General features: G+C 38.1%; 1 protein-coding gene across 1 annotated transcript in view; it reads right to left on the minus strand.

The window, feature by feature from the left end:
* Positions 1-449: 449 nt before the first annotated feature.
* CPT1A (carnitine palmitoyltransferase 1A (liver)) overlaps positions 450-22142 on the minus strand; it is a gene marked incomplete at its 3' end in the record, with an annotated part of 31487 nt that continues 9794 nt past the window's right edge. The window contains exons 4-16 of the mRNA XM_010178627.1: positions 21843-22014; positions 17999-18100; positions 17195-17332; positions 16238-16315; positions 15458-15565; positions 14337-14424; positions 10384-10579; positions 9069-9257; positions 7900-8005; positions 6288-6404; positions 4804-4968; positions 3514-3648; positions 450-602 (exon numbers count right to left, since the gene is read on the minus strand). Of these exons, the coding sequence (XP_010176929.1) occupies positions 450-602; positions 3514-3648; positions 4804-4968; positions 6288-6404; positions 7900-8005; positions 9069-9257; positions 10384-10579; positions 14337-14424; positions 15458-15565; positions 16238-16315; positions 17195-17332; positions 17999-18100; positions 21843-22014 (1747 nt within the window). The remainder of the gene's footprint in view (positions 603-3513; positions 3649-4803; positions 4969-6287; positions 6405-7899; positions 8006-9068; positions 9258-10383; positions 10580-14336; positions 14425-15457; positions 15566-16237; positions 16316-17194; positions 17333-17998; positions 18101-21842; positions 22015-22142) is intronic.

The raw sequence follows: 22142 nt of genomic DNA on the forward strand, positions 1-22142 counted from the left end.
TTGTGCGTTAAAAAAAACAACAATCAATTGCAAGATACAGCTTCTTTAACTCACAGTCACTTAAAAGGAAGTGATTTTGTCACAGTTCCAAAAGAACTTTCTTGAGAGAAAACACAGCCTCTTGTGCTGACCTGAAAATATGTAAAACCCACAACCAAACAGTATTTCTTTTTTAATACTGACTGTATCTTTCTTACAATCCTTAATAACATGTATTATACCACAAAGCTCACTGAAAGCATTACTACAGATATATTAATAAGTCTATACATAAAGCAAAATGAAACTACCTCGTAATCCACCAGCTGATGTTAAGCATGCTAGCTAAACTCTTAGCTTTTTTCTTAGGAAAACCAGAGTTCTAGAAGTATGTAAGCAAGTATCACAAAACACTAAGTAAACCAAGCATTATTTACTGCAATTAGTCATTATCAATGAAAGTCACTTACTTCCTTAAGGAAAGGCGAATCTACAGCAAGGTACTTTGACACGACATAAAGGCAGAACAGATGGCGGTCAATGCCAGCACCAGTCATGGCAAGACGATACAAGTGCTGATGTTTGGCAGCAGCAAGCCGAAATAACTTAAGCTTATTTTCGTTCTGAAAGTGAAAAAGAAAGTAAAGAAAAATCAGTCAAGTGAGCTGGGTTGAGAATGGGGGTGTAGAAACTAAGTTACATTAATGGCTCTCAAGCCTAGAGCACTTCAGGGTCAAGTACAAGTCAACGCATGTAACTAACACCAAATACCAGTATTCTCTGGCTTTCAGCCTCACATATTAAATTTCAGGTATTAGCAAGTTTCAACTCTTACCCCAAAATAAAACATGACTATGACTACTGGAGAGAGTCCAGCAGAGGGCTACGAAGATGATGAGGGGACTGGAGCATTTCTCTTATGAGGAAAAGCTGAGAGACCTGGGCCTGTTTAGCCCGGAGAAGAGAAGACTGAGAGGGGATCTTATCAATGCTTATAAATACCTGAAGGCTGGGTGTCAAGACGATGGGGCCAGACTCTCTTCAGTAGTGCCCAGTGACAGGACAAGGGGCAACAGGCACAAACACAGGAACACAGGAAGTTCTAGCTGAACATGAGGAAAAACTTCCTTACTTTGAGGGTGACAGAGCACTGGACCAGGCTGCCCAGTGAGGCTGTGGAGTCTCCTTCTCTGGAGATACTAAAAATCCACCTGGATGCTATCCTGTGTAACCTGGTTTAGGTGAACCTGCTTTAGCAGAGGGGTTGGACTGGATGATCTCCAGAGACTCCTTCCAACCTCTACTATTCTGTAATTCAAGTTTACACACATTGCATACAGTACTGTATATTTAGTTTCTAGAGACACTAGTCTTCAGAAGTTACAGAAGAGCAAATCTCAACATGGACTCAAACAGTTATAGTAAGTAGAGTTACACCAGGCTGGCAGCCAGTCACCAATGGGCCTCCTCGGGGCCCCATTTTAGGGTCAGTGCTCTTTAATATTTTTCTAAAGGATCTGGATGAAGGAGTTGAATGTACCTTCAGAAAGTTTGCTAACAATACTAAATTAGAAGGAGCTATGGACTCTTTCGAGGGTAGAGAGACCTTGACAGAGAGCTGGGCAGTCACCAGTCATATAAAATTTAACAAAAGCAAGTGCTGGATTCTGCAGCTGGGACAGGATAAGTTCCGGTTATAAGTATGAGCTGGAGGACAAGAGGCTGAAGAACAGCCCCACAGAAAGATACCCGGGGGTTTGGGTTGATGGTGTGGCCCCTCCTCAAGTAGTATGTGCAGTTTTGGGTACCTCAATATAAGGAGGTGTTAACTATTACAGTGTGTCCAGAGGAGGGTGACCAAGATGAAAGGTCTTGAGGACAAGACTTACGAGGAGCTGCTGAGGTCACTTGGTTTGTTCAGCTTAGAGAAAGAGAAGGCTGAGAGGTGACCTCATTACAACCTACAACTTCCTTGAGAGGGGCAGTGGAAGGGAAGGTGCTGATCCTCTCTCTGGTGACCAGCAATAGGACAGGAAGAAATGGAATGAAACTGCATTATGGGAAGGTTCAGATTGAACGTTAGGAAAAGGTTCTTCATGGAGAGGGTGGTCATTCACTGAACAGGCTCCGCAGGAGAACAGACAGGGCACTAAGCCTGTCAGAGTTCAAGGAGCATCTAGACAATGCTCTCACTCATAGGGTTTCATTTTAGGTAGTCCTGCAAGGAGCAGGAAGTGAGCACTGCATGAATGTTGCAAGGGCTGAAAGAAAGTGATTGTTCAAAACAGCCATTCTGTTAAGATTTTATAATGTAGAATGCAACACACTGAGTATATGGCAACCTGTCACTTCTTATCTCCAGTATCACTGCATTTTGTACAACTTATTTGAGACACAGTGAGCAGCCTATTTGCCTCCAGCATGAGAAACTAATAAATCATGTGTAGTCATGCCTATCATTAGCATTCACTTCCACAGTGTTCTCTCTTCTTTAGACTAGGCAAGAATAATAAAGTTCAAACTCTCCTCACAGACACTCTTCACAAATTTCTAGCCATCCTTCTTGTTCTCCTTTAGAATCTTTCCATACCTCAAGTGTGGTGTCCAAATCTGGACACACCACTCCAACTAATGCTGCTCTAAAAAAAACAAGTGCAGAGATAAAAAGACTAAAAATAAAGGGCAAGACGAGCTGAAGCGAGGGCTCCATTTTTCCTAATGGCATAGCACTGAATGCGCTATGTCACTGTTCAGTTGGTCATTATTATAGTCCCAGATCATCTTCATTAGACTTTCTACCCATGCAGCTGTTACTCAGGCCTGGATGCAATAGCTTGAGTACATTCCTATTTAACAAAATCCTATTTTTCAGGTCAAATTTTATTTGACCCTGAAGAACTGGAAATCCCTTTCAGCTTAGCAAAACCTGCAGAATGTAATTACTTATTTCATCAACTGTGTCTGTGAAAACTATGACTAGCAGTAAAGAATAGACAGCCCTCAAAATTATCATCCTTCAGCCTTCCATTTTGACAGAAAACATAAACCAGTATTGTTCAAGTTTTCCAAACCAAGCCTTTCCCTAGACCATGCTTCCTTTGTTTTCCAATCAGAACATCACAAGAAAGATTAAAAAGCACACTGAAATCAACATAAGGGCAACTAATTATTTCCCATGAATAATACTTGCTTCCCTATCGGAAAGGAAAGCCTAATTGGTATGAGATTACTTGTTTTACAAATTATGTTTGAGTTTTACAAGTCACAAAAATTTCACAAGTCATCTCAGTTTTCTGGAGGTAGGAACTGTAAGAAATGGCATATTTAGCTAAATTACTGCTTTCGCTTTCAGTAGAGCCTTGAATTCCTGCCATATTGACAGAAAACACAGACAAGTACTTTATGCTGCACTTACTTCCTAAACAACAAGAGCCTCAGTTTAGGTGTTCAAAAACTATTTGGGAACTTATATGGATATTTAGTGATAACTTGTGTGCCCACAGATTGTATAAGGCAACAACATCATGAACTTACACTGTCAGTTGAGTCCTCCATGCTTTGAACAAAATTACATGATTCAACAGTACAGGAACGAACAGTTTCAGTCCTGCCTTCTCTGAACAAGCGTGTCATAGAGGCTTCATATGTTAAAGAAAATTTTCCCATGTCCTTGAGAAAGAAAAAAATAGGAACGTAAAGGTTTAGCCAGGCTTAGTCCCTCTTTCTTAAACAGCTCAAGGTAAGCACACAGGAAATGAATCACTCCACAAGTTAAACTCAACATTAAGTTTTTAGTAGTGCACCATTAGCAGTCTTACCTAAAGATAACAAAGGAAAAATAAGATTAGTAGCAAGATTTGATAAACACTAATAGAACAACCAAACTAGCAAGGACTACCCTCTGTGTTTTATATTCAGTCTTCTGCAGTTTATAACAGAAGCCAGTTTAAAGGCTATGAACCTATTTAAAAGCTCAGTAGCTTTCTAATTAACACAGCTATGGTAGGCAATCCAGAAAACTGTAACATCCTTAAACGTATTTTCAGTTAAAACTTTAATAGCATCAAGACACAGGCCAGTGTGGGGCTTTCCAAGGATGTGAGAACTGAAAACAGTCTGCAAAATCCAGGAAGTATGACCTCCGTATTTCCTGTAGATGTGCACAATCCACACACTAAAAGTTGCCAAATGTTAGAAGTTTATCTAACACATTAGCAGCAATACCTGTCTAAAATATACATCAGAACAGACCGTAGAAGTCTGTTTAGCTTTAGATTAAGAGGATGGGTGTTCAAAATAAAAGAGGTGGGTGTATTAAATGGCCATGCAGCTACCCTCACCAATGGTAAGAAAGCCTAAGTGGTGGCAGCAGTCAGGAAGTCTAGATGCTTTGAAGAACCATTTGGAAAAGGTGAACTAACAAAAGAAATCACAGGCAGGAACTTCCATTAATCCTGTTAAGGAGGGTCCTGAATTTATGGTGACTCCAAACTAAAACGTAAGTATAACGTTGTTTAGACTATAACAACAGCTACTACAGGTTTCATGTCTACCAATTTCAAGTCCAAAATATTTAGGGATAGAGCAATTAAGCAGAAGAGAAAAATCTGCACAAGTGTTAATATGCCGACCTTTGGACAATTAATTTCCAGCTAGCGATTTGTTTAGGGTTTGTACCAATTTCCATTGAATGTCTTCAATAAAGTTGCACAAGCAGCGCAAGATTACTCTGAAGTACTTTACACAGTGACACGTTTTAATCACAAACACGCCAGACTCATTAAACTGAGATTCTGTAAGCCAGAAACAGTCTGTTGCTCTTACCCGATAGTGAGCAAGCTGCAGGGCAAGCTGCACGAAGGCATCAGGGCTAGTTTTTGCTTTCTTTATTAGGCCTTTCCCAAAAGCATCAAAGAAAAATGAATGGAAGTCCACATCAAGTGCCAGAGCTGTGGCAGTGCTCAGAGACCTCTCAATCACTTCTTGACACTGAAATAAAGAAACAAATAAGTATCTATAGGCACATATGCACATGCACACATTTGATGGCATTTGAGAGAACTGCTGAAAAAGTGAGTATTTTTAATTGGTAAATAAGAAATGCTGCCTTTATGTATACCAGGAACATAATTATCTAAATAGTCTCTCTTCGGAGAAAGAGGAGGAGCTATCTTTGCCAAAAAGTTAAAATTCAAAAAGCTAGTAAAATATAAGCTTTAAGCCAATACACATCTGGACTCCAAAAATTACACTTTAAAAAACCCACCAGCATTCTGACTTTTTAGATCACGAGAATGGAAGAGTGACCCACAGATACAGAATGACAATAGTTATATGGCTTCCAATCTGCCATACGTGCTTAAATAAACTTATCACCAACCATTACCTTTTTATTAAAAATTAAAATCCCAAGAGGTGGTGGCAGTTTGTCTTGAACTCAGGCAAAAAAACCCCAACAAACAAAACAAACCTTATCAGACACAGGGCTACAAAGATGATGAAGGGAGTGGAGCATCTCCCTTATGAGGAGCGGCTGAGGGAGCTGGGTCTCTTTAGTTTGCAGAAGAGGAGACTGAGGGGAGACCTCATTCATGTTTATAAATATTTCAAGGGTGAGTGTCACGAGGATGGAGCCAGGCTCTTCTCGGTGACAAACAATGATAGGACAAGGGGTAACGGACGCAAACTGGAACACAGGAGGTTCCACTTCAATTGGAGAAGAAACTTCTTCTCAGTGAGGGTGACAGAGCACTGGACCAGGCTGCCCAGAGAGGTTGTGGAGTCTCCTTCTCTGCAGACATTCAAAACCCGCCTGGACGCCTTCCTGTGTAACCTCATCTGGGTGTTCCTGCTCCGGCAGGGGGATTGGACTGGATGAGCTTTGGAGGTCCCTTCCAATCCCTAACTGTCTGGGATTCTGTATACAGAATTTTGAACACAAAAATGACAGCTAATCTCAAGGAACTATTACTATTGTCACGAAAAGTGCTCTTGTGTAATGAAACCTCAGCAACTTAAACTTCATTTTAATACAGTCACTATTAAAAATTGGTGGTCACTTATTTTTGACACGTTGCCAAACAAGAAAGTTAGCATTCTCTGGCCAGGATTTTTAAAGAGTGATGTTAAAAAAATCCCTGATAGCTTTTTAAGTAAACTGAGTAATTTATACACATGAAATACACATCTTACGGGACACAAAAACAATTTAAAGCTGATTTATAGGGTTATTATTAATTTCTTAACTGATGTGACTGCTCAGGAGAAGAGGAACTTCCTCCTCAAATCACCAGCAGTTCTGTACTTACTTCTTCTGGAATTTCCCACTGTAGTTTGGTAGGAATAGGAATACTTTGATTGGTGTCTCCTTTGCAATGCCCATCTTCTGAATAGCCCAGTTCAAGATACTCAGTTGCCATTACATTCTGCAAAGAAAGACACTTCTTCAGAATTGCAACATATTACATATTGCTGTGGAATCAGGATTTTATTATGAAATCAATACTACTCATTTGCAGTACATAGTGAAATACAACATACTATCTATTTCCAAATACTGAAAACAGCTACAAATGAAGCTCTCTGTTTTACCTCTGATTTTAAGGCTTTTTTAAATTGTGTTCTGAGTGGGAAGAATACCCAATATGCACAAACACCTATTAGATTACACTGGTGCATTTTATTAGATGCTACTGGATTAATCAAAATATTTCTATTAAAAACCCACCTCAATTTACTAGTAGTGAAAAAACCCAACAAACAGTCTTAGATTTTATAACCTTTGTTCAATTTAGATTCTAGAGAACTGCTGCAAGTTTGTTATCTGTCAAAACTTGTTCATCAAGAAACAGCTTATTTCAGAGTAAGTGCATATCCCTGCAAGAAGTTAGTGTTTTTTAAGATCCGCATCCCACTGAAAACTGCAGGTTATTTTGGATGTGCACTAGAGCTCTGGGGTGAGGAAACACATAGTTTCTAAGATGAGCAATACAACTTGAAAACTGACCAAAAAGGCTCTGTCTTAAAAGACTTCAAACATTCTCCTCAATGTAAAAAAAAATTAAAAATCATAGCATTATCAATAGATTTAAATCTGCTCAATATGGAAAGAAAAAGCTTGACAAAAATATTTTATATTCTATGTATATATTTCTAATCTCTTCTTTTGATTTAATTTTCTCACTTAGTGGTCAGAACATGACAACTATGAAATAAAGCTTAATACATTCAGAATTAGCTAACATTTATGAAACACATTTGAGTAATAGTCATGTAACTGTTTATAGGCTTAAGCTTCAAAAAAAACCAAATAGGATTTCTTGTAATAAACTAAGCTCATAATGACCAAGCCTGACAAAAAGTGCATTCGTTCCATTAATTGCAAATTAATACAAGAGATCAGATCAATCTGCAGCCCATCAAACAATGACTTAAAGGAGAAAGTTAAAATCTCTACCATTTCTTTAGATTTTGAAAGTAAGCATGGGATTTTTATAGCACAAGAAAGCTTTTGTGCTCCAGGAGCATGTGTATACAGCAAAATACAATGCAATGCCATACCAAAGAGGCAACAACCTACTGATTTAGATTGTTATAAACAAGTGAGATGGGGAGGGGTATCACTTTTCTTTGACTTCATTTATGCTTATTAAAATGCAATAAAGATCTTTAATTTAAATGATAGTAACCTTTTCTTTTAAGCAAGGGTGTGGGGTTTTTATCTGTGTGGTGGTGTGGGGTTTTTTGTGGTTTTGTTTGTTTGTTTCAACTTCTACAACCAGTGTAGACACAGGCCCACAATCACTCATCAGCAACATGAATGCAAGGGTTTGAAAGCAACTGCTGAAAGTAATCTTCAGGACTGTTGCACAGATCACATCACATTAGCTTCTGCATTAACTTTTCACATTAAACACCTACCTCCCAAAGGTGTCCAACAATAGGAGCATCTGCCCAAGAGTGCTCTGCATTCAGACCCATTTTGCCATTTTTGAATATGATAAGAGTGAAAGTTTTATCAAACCACCTAGAAAAGAAATTAAGATTTCCTTATTGTCCTCTTCATTTCAAAAGCACTCTTATAACGTATTTTCATCTCTTTCAAAAATTCCCATTCAAATGCCACTAGTTCTTGTGGTTTTTTGTTTGGCTGTTTTTATAATAATAGTTTATTTAAATTAATAGAAATGAATTTGAACCTAAAGAAGTTCAACAAGGCCAAGTGCAAAGTCCTGCACCTGGGTAAGGGCAATCCCCAGTATCAATAGACTGGGGATGAATGGACGGAGCAGTTTTGCTGAGAAGGACTTGGGGATACTGGTGGATGAAAAGTTGGACATGAGCTGGCAATGTGCGCTCACAGCCCAGAAAACAAATCATATCCTGGGCTGCATAAGCAGCAGCATGGCCAGCAGGTTGACAGGAGGCAATTATCTCTGCTCTCATGAGACTCCACCTGGAGTACTACATATAGCACTGGGGTCCCCAGTACAAAGAAGACATGGGCCTGTTAGCAGGGGTCCAGGAGAGGGCCATGAAAATGGTCAGAAAACTGAAACACCTCTCCCATGAAGAAAAGCTGAGAATTGGGGTTGCTCAGTCTAAATAAGAGAAGGCTCTGGGACACCTTCCTGTGGCCTTGCAATATATAAAGGGGGCTCATAAGAAAAACTGAGAAAGACATTTTACCATGGCCTGTAGTGACAGGACAAGAGGCAACATTTATAAACTGAAAGATGGTAAATTTACATTCACCATGAGGGTGAAATATCTTTTCTTTACAGTGAGGGTGGAACAGATTTCCCAGAGAGGCTGTGGATGCCCCCTCATTGGAAGTGTTCAAAGTCAAGTTGAACAGTGCTTTGAGCAATGTGATGCAGTGAAAGATGTCCTTGCTCATGGCAAGAGGGGTAGACTAGATGATCCTTGCAGGCTGCTTCCAATCCAAACTGTTCTGTGATTCTGTGAAATTTATCAGCTTACAAGTCACTAATTCATATGTACTAGCCATGTGAATTAGTGAAATTCTAGAAAAAAAAGGACCAAAAAGGGACCAAAAAAGGACATTTTCCACAGAGTCAATACTGTACCTGTCATAACATCTGCCATGTATTAAGGATTTTGCATATGCATCCAGTGACCTCACTGGATCTTCTTTCCTGTATCCTTGCTCAGTGTCATCCAATGTCACAAAAAATGCTGCTTTTTCAACAGCATCTAAGGACTGCTTGTTCTTTCCACGGCTAAAATAAGCCTGTCGAGCTTTAGCCCACGGTATTCTGCACAAAGAATTTGGTTTATAGACAGATTACATTAACTTGTCAATGTTTTATCACCCTTAAGATCGCTATGAGACATTACTTTTATTAATTCTGAAGCAACTACTTTCATTGCATTTAAACTGTACCAGCAGTGAAAAGTTCTGAAAATACACATACAATGTAACCCTAGGAGCCAATTCAATGTACTGAATTGCTTCACACACGTGTGAAGCTTAATTCTCAGAAATTCAGCATTTCTGCAGTATGCAATACATATAGCATAGATTATTTATGTTAACAAATGAACAAAAGAAAATGCCTATTATATGGATGAAGAAAACAGTAGTAATAACAAAAACAATCAACAGATTTTAATATCCATTGTTGTAACATCTACATTTAAGAGTCTGAACAACTGTCAGTAAAATGTTCCATGGTAAATGCCTGAAACAGGTCTGAAGTTAAAGAAGTCGGAAACAATGTAATTTCTGTATTGATTCACCACATTTATGTATAAATTTAATTGGTTTTCCCAATGAAAAAATATTTCATTGTTTTAAAGCAGAAAGTGGAAAAAAAAGGACTCATAAGAAGGTATATTAAAATCCATGGCTCACTCTCTCCATTGTCCAGACACTACTAGACAGATTGAACTAAGTTTCTCACAATTTAATTGAATTCAGTGATCTTGCACCTAGAACAAATTGAGTACATACCACTTTACTTTGTAGGTGTAAGTTATGAATATGGAGTAAGAGTTACTGAATTCACATTCTTAATTTTTAAGATAGCGTTTCAAATGCTAGTGAGCTCCGGAGTAGAAATAAAAATCAAGGAGTTCAATATGTGTAATACTTTAAAGCTTCCAATTACCATTCTTACAATAACCACAATTAAACCAACATTTTCCAGTTAAGTATAGGTAATCTGTATACAGAGTTGCCACGACAAAATTACTTTTAACTCCACGTAGTTACAAATTACTGAAGAGCTGTCGCGTGTTAACAGTATAAAAAACGTCAGTGATCAAGATATATTCAACTGACTGCAGACTATTTTAAAGTTCCAAATCCTACATTCAATTAAGTATGTTATGCAATTATTTCTAAATAATAAAATTAATTAAAAACTATAACAACCCTACCTATCTCCTGCTGTAAGAGCTGCTAGTTTCTCTTCACCAGCCTGAGGCTCTGAATCATCATCAAGAATTCTTTGCATTTGCTGTTCAATTTCCCGAGGTTTCAAGAGTCTACCATCATGGTACAGCCATACTTTGAAGTAACGTCCCTTATGATACACAACAATGTGCTTGCTGTCTTTCACATGCTGAAGAGTATCTGAAATTGCAATAATTTACATGAAAACAAAGCTGAAGTCTTAAAACACTAATGCATTAAATAACATCAAATGCCTACTGCATGCACCACCAGTTACAGAGTAAAGTATGGAATAAACCACTCCCCCATGTTATTTAAGCACCAAGTTTTGTGCATGAAACAGTCAAACAGCGAGAACTGATAGTCATTTGCACATATAGCACCACCAGTTTCCACACTGGAGTCCAATATTAAGCATAAGCATAAAGCAAGTCTGTATTATTGTACCTGAAAAACAAGCACTAGTAGCATACTCTGATTAAGCAGTCAGCAAAAGAACACACTAGATGACTCTGAGGAAGGGTACTTTTACATCATCTGCATTCAAATGCTAGACAATTCATGGTACAACCTGTGAGGAGTCTTAAAAGACCCCAAATTTAGTACCTTGAGGTTTTGTTCACCTTTATCTTGGCAAATGCAGAGTGACTACTCCATCTATGGCCAAGAACTGTAGTGTTGCGGAAGTCAGTGAAGCAGAAACCTAGGCCACAACTTTTTCCTCACTTTATTCTTTATATGACTTAACTGGGATAAGTCTGAACTTAGGAATGAAGGCATTGTATCAACCCACAGATTTCTACAGTTTCTACAGCAGCCAGGAAAAGCCCTCAATTGATGACAACTGTTAATTGAATTCCTTCACTACCCAGAGAACCATTATATTCCTATGAACCTGAAAAGACCCATTACTGAGATGGTGAAGAAAGATTATGTCAAGAATGAGGGCTAAGCCTAAAAGCCATGATTCTGAGAGATCTGAGAAACACTGTACCAGGAAAGAGTTCTATACTTCATGTGCTCTCAGCCACTTTATGCTCCGGCCACGGACCAGTAGCAGTTTTCTACTCATCATGCCTTTGGCTATCACTGTGCATTTCTGCCAAAGACAGGATGCCTGTGATAAATCTGCTAGGACTGACAGAAGCATCACTCCAACTGTTAAGTACAATAACAGAACAGGTTGTGAATTGAGGAGAAACCCCACAGAGCGGGAAAAGAAGTAGCAAAGCAATCAGCTAGTGAGATAACTTTTCCTATAGTCCCAACCTGAGTCAGGACATCCCAGGTATTTCTCTCATGCACATAATGTGTCCATACACAAAAAGAAAAACCTCTTGAGTGTACATTAACAACTGACTTCACAACAGCTATTAAGCACTGGAAACTGCCTTTCAAACACCTTACTTATAGGCCCAAATACAGATTTATGGACCTGGAGTACAGATTTGTTGCAATATAAAATAATCCTCTCCTTCTTCTTGCCAGTCTAATAAGTCTTTTACGTAACAAGCTGCATGGTTTTCCTATTTAAAAAAATGGGAATGGAAAGACATACAGGCTCTTCCCTGCTTAAAAGAAATGGTCCATTCCATAGTGTGTTTTGTTAAAAGACATCAAGATTAAGCAACTGCTCAAGTCACAGGATAAAGAGTTCATTAAGATTTTACCACCAATTAACATGAAGATTGACATGAAGACTGACCAATTAACATAAGGGTTTTTTTTCCTAAAATATGCTGCTCCTTTAGGAACTGTAACACAAAATACTTAAAATATAATTGAAATCAGAGGGCAAGAAATCAAGCTACTCATGAGAATCTGGGAAAATGTCTTTATAACTCGCTTATCCACATACAGAATGACAAAGGTTATTGTTGAAGTATTCTAAATAATAGCTCATATACTACACAGTTGTCTAAGATATTTTAAAACTTGCTAGTCTACCTTAAGCTACTAGTTCATGATCAGGAAGTAATCACATCAGTGATGTGTTTTTCCCCATTTTGCAGATAAAGGAAGCTGAGACATAGCTGGGAATTAATTCCTCAATAATCTATCAGAGTCCAGCGGCGGAATTGAGAGAAAAATTCTTATCTGACACATGTACCTTTTGCTTTATCGACTACCCAATGCAACCTCTGACCCTTATCCAACTTCATACAGTACAGGAAGTGTCAGACTTCCAGCAGGAAGAAACGGGCACATCCCAGTATCCATTTGGAAACTCTTTCCTGTTTTTATTCTGTATTTGAGTAGGACTAACATGCTCAAAGGCAGCTTGAAACATAAACAGATCTCAAAGAATTTAAAAAAACATATTCTGTCTTCGAGTGACAGACATGTCATTTGTACATTGTACATTTGTACGTGTACATTCACCAACAGAGGTGAATAACCTAATGGAGATGACTACCCAATAATCCCCTGCATTCCCAATTCCTAGTAATTATCCTCTGTACTAATCATGACTGTCATGATAACTCCGCCAAATGCTGTATTGCATTGTGATGTTGCCACAATGATGCAGTGTTGGATAAACATGTAAAATCATTTCAGCATATAACCAGACCATAGAAACCTAGATATAGCTTAAGCTTTTGTAGAAAGCACAACAGAAGTCTCCACTCAGATTGGCTGTGAAATTATTAGTTTGCTTCTCAAAGAATGAGAAAATGGATAGCAATGTTTTCTTCCACCTGCTGAATACAAATATTAGTATTTCTAGATGCATTCTGCCTCCTTTTACAGTAACAAAAAAAAACTCAGGCAACACCACCACCACCACCACTTTAATATCAAAACCACAAAAACCAGCTTGAGCCTGGAAAATTTAGGATAAGCTGATGGCAACCTCTGGGGGCACCTTGGGGAGAAACTCAAGATGAACCTTTAGAGCATTACCTTTAGAAAAATAACACCATATGGAGAAGAATCAGCCTCAAGATCTTGGATGATGTATTGACCATCAAAAAAACAAAAAAGATATTTTTATGTTGAGATACAACAACAAACAAAGGTTTGCCATTGACTAAAGTGAAATGCTTTTATGTCTACAGGCAGTGTTAATGAATGTATGCAATGAGAATATATATATATTTTTGACTGGGCTAATATGATTGCTTGTGATCATGCAAACATATCCTTAGTCTCCCACAATAAGGAGAGGTTGCAGGAAGAGCTTCAGGTGAAAATGATCCTGGTGTAAGTCAACAGGTACACTACTTGTAGCTTAGGATAATCACATGATTGCTGGGAGTTAGGGCAGGAACTAACAAAACCCAGAATATATATTTTATTCATGTGTTACAGAGAAAGTTTTGGACACAGTTCTTATTAGAGGTGATTTCACTTAGCTAATGTCTTACAGTCATTGCATACAAAAGGTCAAGGTAACAGTGGCACTGAAAACCTTGACAGGACTAAGACTGCAGCCGCCTCTAAACCAGGAAAACAACTAGTGCTGAATGTGTGTTGATACTGAGAAGAACACATTGGGATGTTGTTGTGAAACATAAGATGAAAAGAAAAAGGGAAAGTTGAGCAAGCAATAGATTTTTAAATGGTTGATCTAAGAGAGCACAACTTTTACAAAGATAGAAACAAGAATATCAAAGGATCCCAAATGAGTAGAATGGAGAAAAGTAAAGGTTATTTATAAATTAAAAACACAGGGCAGACAACAGTTTTTTGAAGTTAGTTTTTAATTTAAACAAAGAGAGAGACAAAAAACATTGAAGAAGTTTCAAAATCACCCTAAAAGGGAAAATATCTATGCATTCTAGAGCAATTCATTACTTCCTCAGTATTGGAACACAGTATTGGTGTGTCCTTGTGCATGTGAGATCCTTATCTGGGGAATCAGGATTTTAGCAAAAAATACCCCCAAAACTGAATTCCATTAAGATGTTTATCCTCTTTGGCTGGCTCTCCTTACCTGATTCCTCTCCTGGGATACGGGAGGTGTTAAACGTCCGTTCCCACTGAGCCGAGCAGAGTGGAACAGTGGACCCCATCAAAAGAATCTGTACCACAAATATACATCAAAATGTAATTTTGCATATACAATTAGCAAATGAAAAAGGAAAGAAAAAACAGGATCTTGCTAAACACAGGCTATAGAAGAGTAAGCTTTATAATACCTCAGCTCAAGGTTTTTTTCTCCACCTTGTTCATTATCTTTCCTTGAACTACATGGGGAAAAATTCCACTGACATTCCATTTTCCCCCCATCCTATCAAAAGCTCATCCTTCAAGAGGGATGAATTAAGCTGGCCAGCATCTGAAATCCAAAGAGCTCTTCTGCCAGTGCAGATAAAAAACTGACATGCAGCATGCATTAGCCCTTAATTTCTTCTTTTAAAGATATTTCTGTCCAAACAGAAACAGAAGTTCACATTTCTGAGATGTGTAGTTACATGCAACTAATCACAACCCTACCATAATTTTCAACAAAACCACTTCATTGCTTCCACAATATGCACTACAATGTAAACTATATAAAGTTCACTACAAAAAACAGAACAGAAATTGAAAATGGGATTCACCTTGCCTATCTTTGCTACCTAGAAATTAGTGCAACACAGGATTTTATCGTCATCTTAGGCTGCTACTGGCCTACTCGTGGCCTCAAGGTCCAGCCCTTTGTCCCAGCCAGCCCTTGTGTTCATGCTACGTGATACCACACGCTTTCCAGACTTCAGTGGCTCAAAAGTACCATTACATGTTTAGCACATCCATATAACAGATGTTATTGGTAATACTTAACATATGCAAATACCAGGCTCTCTTTGTCTTTTCAGTAAACACATATGTTAATTTCAAATACTGCAGCTAGTTGGGATGACAGAATCCTGTATTTATGAGAGTTGGTAGTTTCTGCCAATGTGCAATACAAGTGATAACCAAGATGTCTGGGACCACAAATGTAGTTACATCTTACATGTAGTTCTGCCAATAAGACTTTCCTCTCCTTTCCTCTCCAGTTCTGCAAACTGATTAACTTCTTACTGACTGTGCTGGAAAAAGATCAAAATCCATTTAAACTGATATACGTACTGGCTTGATTTCTTGTCTGTCCAGTTTTTTCCGATAGAGCAGGATGGCATGGATAACATTACCAGCTCTAGCTGCTTGCAGGGTCGTGGGAGATAAATAAAGGAAGTCCTGTAAATTACATATGAATAATAAGTTAATGACTACCAGAATACATTTTAAAAAGTACTTATAGTACTTCTCATCCACATTCTTAAAGTTCACTGTGGTCAATAAAGAAAAGGCTTTAAAACATATGAAGTGCACTAGGGCAGTGAGTTGATGACTTGAAACTTAAATTTCTTCAACAGTCACAGTTTCCTTAAACAGCATCAGTCCTAAAACACACACGACAGCTGTTGACCATGCCAGTAGAAGACACAATGCTACTTAGAACTTGAATCCAAGACTACCATATTTCCTCTTTTTGGTTTTAATTTTCGGGTCTTTTATTATTTTACTTCCCACACAGCCATTTGCGAATATGAGCACACACCTTGATAAACTGTGTTACCCATAAAGTTTTTCATGGGGCTTTTGAAAGATTGCTTGTTGCAGTAGGCACAAAACTGTGTAACTTATTTCTGCATGAGGTTACCTAAATGGCAGATGTACTAAGTTTATTATTAAGATAGCACTGCACCTGAAGACATTGGCTGCAGGTTATACTAAAAGAAAGAAAAACAAAGGTCACATACTCAGTGGCAAGAGATTTTTAAACAGAAAGATATCATGAAATAAGATACCTGGCAGAAATTTTACAGCGTTTCTTTGACGCACAAGGTGTTTACAGTATTTACATACCATTGCAAAATAGTTACTGTTAACCATAATTGGTCCACGTCCTCTAAGGTAGATGTATTCTTCCCACCAATCACTAACCTGTAGCAGGAAAGAAAACAAAACCAGTAAAATCTCTTCATTTTCACAGTTTTTGTGCTCTGTGTTAATGACTCCACGACACAACATTCCACACAGAAGCAGGAAAGAGACTCCCAGCTTGCCAACCTCTACTTAAAAAAAAAGACAAACAACACCCCCTCCCCTAAGTTGTTAAACTTCATGGACAACAGCAAAAAAGAGGCAAAAAAATTAAATTAAATTCAGCTGTAGCTCTCTGATAAGCTTCTGAAGAAGTCATCATCTTCAGATAATATTTAAAATGTATAAGCTCTCCTGAATGTCTTGCAGCCTTTGTCAGGCCACTGTAATTCAGCTTAGGCTGCTGGGTACAGCTAGACATTAGATAATATATCAGGAAGGAATTATATTACAGTTCTCACCATGACGTTGGGGTTTGGGTTTCCTTTTTAGTAAAAAAAATATAAAAAAATAAAGAAAATAATCAAATGCTCACTGTTACAAATCTTTATTCCTTCCCCACATGCTTTAGCTGCTCTATATGAACAAGTTGTCCTAAATCACTCTTCTAAACTACCTGGGTAGCAGGGATCCTAGCTGAGTTATCAAGCAAATAAGCAGTCCTCAAAAGCAATTGTCACAGCAAAAGCTAAGTCAGTTGCTCCAGAACAACAAGTACAAAATGAGGATTCATTCTTCCAGGTTCCATTCACCACACTGTTTTGTTTACCACATCACACAAGTTATTTCTGTGCAAGTCAGGTGGTCTCTAATGCACTTTACAAAAACATTAGTGAGTTTCAATTTAAGAAAGAATGAAAGTGAAGCTAAAAAAAGGCAACAGGGAACAAATTAAGTTACGTCATTTGAGTGACTGAGCCTCCTTTTTTATCTACTCACATAGTTTGTGGCCCACCAGGATTTTAGCTTCAAATACCACTGAAGCCTTGGTCCCAAATTAAATGCAAAATCATTGGCAAGACCCTTCATTCTCTTGAACTCTTCATCATCCATAAGTGGCCGGACTGATTCCAGATACTAGAACACAGGAAAAGCAGCAGCATCAGTATAGTAACTAATATGTAGCTTCTCGCCATTCCCACACAAAGCAGCAAACAAAGATTATCCAGACTTAATTCTTAAGGTTGCAAATACTACTTTGTTAAAATAAGAGTATGTACTTTTCTAAACACCTGGCTGCAAAGTACAAAAATGAGATCTTTTTCCAGACATTTGTCAGTAAATCACAAGCAGAAAAGGTTACTTTCCTAAAGACACACTTTTCCACTCAAGAAAGGAAGACAGACTGACACTGCAGTATCAGGCAGATATTTTTTTTTGCCTCTAGAAATCAAACCTTCAGTTTCTGTGACATACCGCTTTACTTACACACTTTGCTACAAAGTCTGTGTCATACAACACACATTTATATGTTTAAGCTCTGGAAGATAACAAAATAGATGTTTCAAAAGCCCTGGAAATCACACTTCATTACACAGCCTTACATCAATAGACATCACATCACCCAATACGAATTATGCCAGCTTCAAATTACCACCAGTTTCAGTGCTTTCTTGTAGCCTTTACTTTAATTTCCATGCAGAAGTTTTAATCCATTACAAAATACTAATGGTGTAAAACCCACAAGGGCACCTAAACATGCATTCAGTGTTACTGAGTAAATGAGTTCATGAATATACACACCCTGCTAACCGTGTCTTTAACAGCTGGAACTGGCAATCGAGGTAAAGATGTCTGAAAACTGTATAACATGGGTTTACGCCCCGAGAAGATTTTTACAAGTGCCTGAAGAAAAAGAAAACCAAAATACACACCTCAAATTATTAGGTTCATCGAAAGAAAAATGACAGAGTAACAAAGTGTAACGTAACTCATAGTTCTTTTCACTGATAAACTATACGGTACTAAATTTATAAAACTATCGTATTTATCACTGTTTTTCAAATGAAAAGGCACTGACATAAACTAACTTCCTAAAGATTACACAATATGTCAGTGGAAGAAAAAGATGGTCACAGTCATTCCTGACTTCAGTCTTCTGGTCATTAGGCAATATTACTCTTTATGAATATGTTGTGGTTTATACAGTTGTTCTGCCATCTGATGACTCCTACCCACATGGGGAGGGGAATCAGGAAAAGGAAAGGATTTCTCCTGTGGGTTGAAATAGAAAGAGATTTAATAAAATACTACTAATAAGAACTATAATATTAATAACAGGATTAACATAAAGTACACAGGGTTATACTCAGCCAATATAGTGGGGGAGTATGCCTTCAGGGGTAGAATGGTAGACAAGCCCCTCTTGAGGTGATAGTCATGGAAGGAGGAATGGACTGTCTCCAGCAAACAGCAAACTCCCCACTTGACAGTGAGCATGACATTTATAGTATGGAATAATACTAAATCGGTCAGCCTCGGGTCCACTGCCCTGGGTTTCCCCCAGCCTCTCTACCTGTTTATCTCAAGACTGCTGAAGACCTTGATCATCACATTCCAGTGCTGGCCAAAAACTGTAACAAAGTGTATTTCATGGGAACAAAGTGACAAGAGGGTGTTGTAGCCCTTACAGAATTGCAGCTTTCCTGAGCAGAAACTGACTTTAACATTCAACCCCTGTAAGCCAGGACAGTATGAATACTTCACGCTTACTTTCTTCGTACATTTCCCTCTGTAAAGATTAAAAAAACCAAAGTCTACTAGTTGATCTTTTACTGTATAATAGATACTACAAAAATGTCTATATGGTGCTTCAAAACAGGAATGGTTATCAAACTCAGCTAAGGACTGTAGGTTACTGTAGCCACCTTTAAAAACAATAATTACACTTTGGAATCATAGTTTAGTATTTTGCAAAGTTACAGCTCGACATCAATAATAGCACTGATGTTACAGGGAGTTTCTTCAAGCATGAACCTATCTGAGGCAGTCTAATGCATGATTTGAACACATCAGATTGTGCAAGCATGCCAGTGTTATACTCTGTGCCTGTGTTACAAAAAAACCAATGAAACAAAAAAGCCAGCGATGACAGCTTCCATCTCAGCTCTAGCTGTTACAGCATCTCCTGCTTTTCATGTGAGACTGAAGGCAGAAGCAGCATTTCTGTCTATGACGAGTTCTCAGAGTCTAGACCATACAACTTCTAGGCTATACATGAAAAGATTTTGACATGATCATCATATTTCGGCATGAAAGCAAGCTCAAGTACACCAACAATCTAGTGGAACCTTTACTGTCGAAGTCCAATCTTGGTCCAATATACTGTATCATATACTGAATATAGATCAATGGACTAAAGACAAAAACCAGAGGATGTCATTTCACTACTAAATTTCTAGAACTTCTCTCTTCTATCCCCCCTGCAACTGTCAAAACTACTTCTTAAAATGCAATTTCCCCCCCACGCTCAATTTACTTGGTCAGCACAGCTAGAGGAGGTTGTTTTAGGCAGCACACTATTAAGAACTGTAGAGTATTACCAACAAATACCTCCTCCAAACGGATCAGGTTGTCAGGTGTACATGGGTGCAACATGTACAAAGAAGTCTAGTTGTGCTTCATGACAAGGTAAATTTGAAGTCAAGTGAGAAAAAAGCGCTCAACTTTTAATAAGAAAAATCTAATCCAATACTTGGAGACAATTTTACTCCAGAACCTGAAGCCAGGAAAGGCTGAACTTATCTTCAGACACAGAGTACCTGCTCAACTGACAAAAACAGCAAACACAATTCACAGTAGTTATCTCATGTAAACTTGAGGAGAGTTTGTAACAGTCTGAGACCATTACAGCGCTGACAGACATGCATACTTAATCACATCTATGATTTCATTGCAGACACAGCAGATTCTCTCATTCTAGCATGCACTGTGTCTACTCACAGATTAATGTTATTTTTTAACTTATTTTCTAAAACTGCAACCAATACTTGGGTTTTCCCCCTAACCTTCGTAGAGGAAATTTAATTTTAGAAGATGAAATACGTTCATTAAAAAGTGCCATCAGACTTCCATCCAGCCTGAAATTCACTTTTTACTGTGACTGAAATTAGAGCTCAGATTTTTGATCTGCATGACTATTTGAACAGAAGACACTATATTCACAACAGCATTTTTCATGCTGTTAGTTAGCATGAAAAACAGCTAAGGAAAAAAAAGCAACAAACACAGTAGGAAAACCCCTCCAGAAAATTACACAATATTAAGGGATAATAAAAACGCAGAAATCTAAGGTAGTCGGAACTGTTTTACAAGGTGAAACAGCTCTGTTTTGTTGGGGCTATCTAAAGAAAGAATAAGGTATTAAAACAGAACTTCACATTAAGTATAGATGAGACTCTGTTGGGTCTTTATCATGCTCTGTATTGTAAAACATATATAATACACAACAAAATAGAATACAAAGATACATATGCAACATATATAATAGACAAATATTTATAAATACAATTAACAAAGCAGCACGGTGAGTAGCATTACAGGTCATACTGTTCAAGGTTGGTAAGGCAATATTAACAGCTTTGAAACGTCTATCTGGTAGGACATGCTGAAAACCCGGCCAGCTACAGCTTCACGCAGTTGACAGAAAGCCTTACCATTCAGAGCCTGTACCGTACAAACTCGAGTCATGAGGCTCCTGATACCGCTTCCAGGAGAAACTATCAATTAGAAATTTAATTTGTAACGGACGAACAGCAAATTCTACTTCAGTGTACCATTCTGGATACTTGCTCTCGCATGTATTTCATAAGAAATCATGAAATGCTCTTAGTCTAACACACATCAGTTAATTTTTGAGGCTGCAGAGACTAATTTTATCATAGTAGGGCACTTCAGTTATTTCTACAATACTTGTATAAGTGAGGTGAAACAATCAAGCCCAAGTAAAAGAAACCCACTTCATCTCTTGAGCACCTATATGAACATTTCCTCACTTTATACCCGTCACATTCTTTAAAAGCCCTTTTCCAAAGCACCACAAAAATCAACAGGAGCCAGATGACTCTCATCCTTATAGGAAAACTGCATAAAAAGCTACCTACCCTCTGCTTTTTCTCAAACTCATTTTGGAGGCATAGCACTAAAACAACTGAAAGGACATTCAATATTATTTTCTTCAAGCACAAGATTAATTTTAGAATGAATGTCTAGAAATCCTAACATTTCAACGAAGAATTGGGGTAGCGCTTTCAGGGGAGGACAAGATTCTTTGGTGCAGGCAGCCCGAGTTCTTGAAGCTGTATTTGCACTTAGAGAAGTAGTAGGTATTTAAGTCACACAGTTCCAAGGCACTGCCAAATTTAGAAGTCATTCTTGAAGTGCTTTCCTTCTACAAGGCCATTCTGAATAGTTTAATTATAGCATCAGAAGGATGACGGTAATTAGCAGAAATATTTAACTAAAAGCCTCCTGGTCCTATGACACAGAAAACACAAGCAAGGAAAAACTTACAAAATTTTCTCTTTTAGGGCTTTGAATACAGATCAGATAGAAGTTAAGATGAAACAGGAAGACACTATATCCTTACCATCCAAAACTTTGTGCCTGCAGAAAGTTTGCCATGCTCAGAGAACATCCAACCATGGTAGGAAAGCAGCATTTTCAGAGAGTAGCGCATTGTGACAATAAGGGCAACCCAAAGCCCTGTGCCAAAAAGTACTCCACTCACGATGTTCTGTGTTTGGTTTGACATACAGCCGCTATGTAAAAATAAACAAAAAAAAAGTCACCGTGTGCCAGTTAACATCAGTTTGAGTTTTAAAGAGGATCTAACATAGCAAACTAAAGTCTAATGCTACTACAGGCAGGCATTACACAAGCGTCCTGC

Source organism: Mesitornis unicolor, unplaced genomic scaffold, assembly GCF_000695765.1.
Source record: "Mesitornis unicolor isolate BGI_N332 unplaced genomic scaffold, ASM69576v1 scaffold7742, whole genome shotgun sequence".
Classification (NCBI taxonomy): domain Eukaryota; kingdom Metazoa; phylum Chordata; class Aves; order Mesitornithiformes; family Mesitornithidae; genus Mesitornis; species Mesitornis unicolor.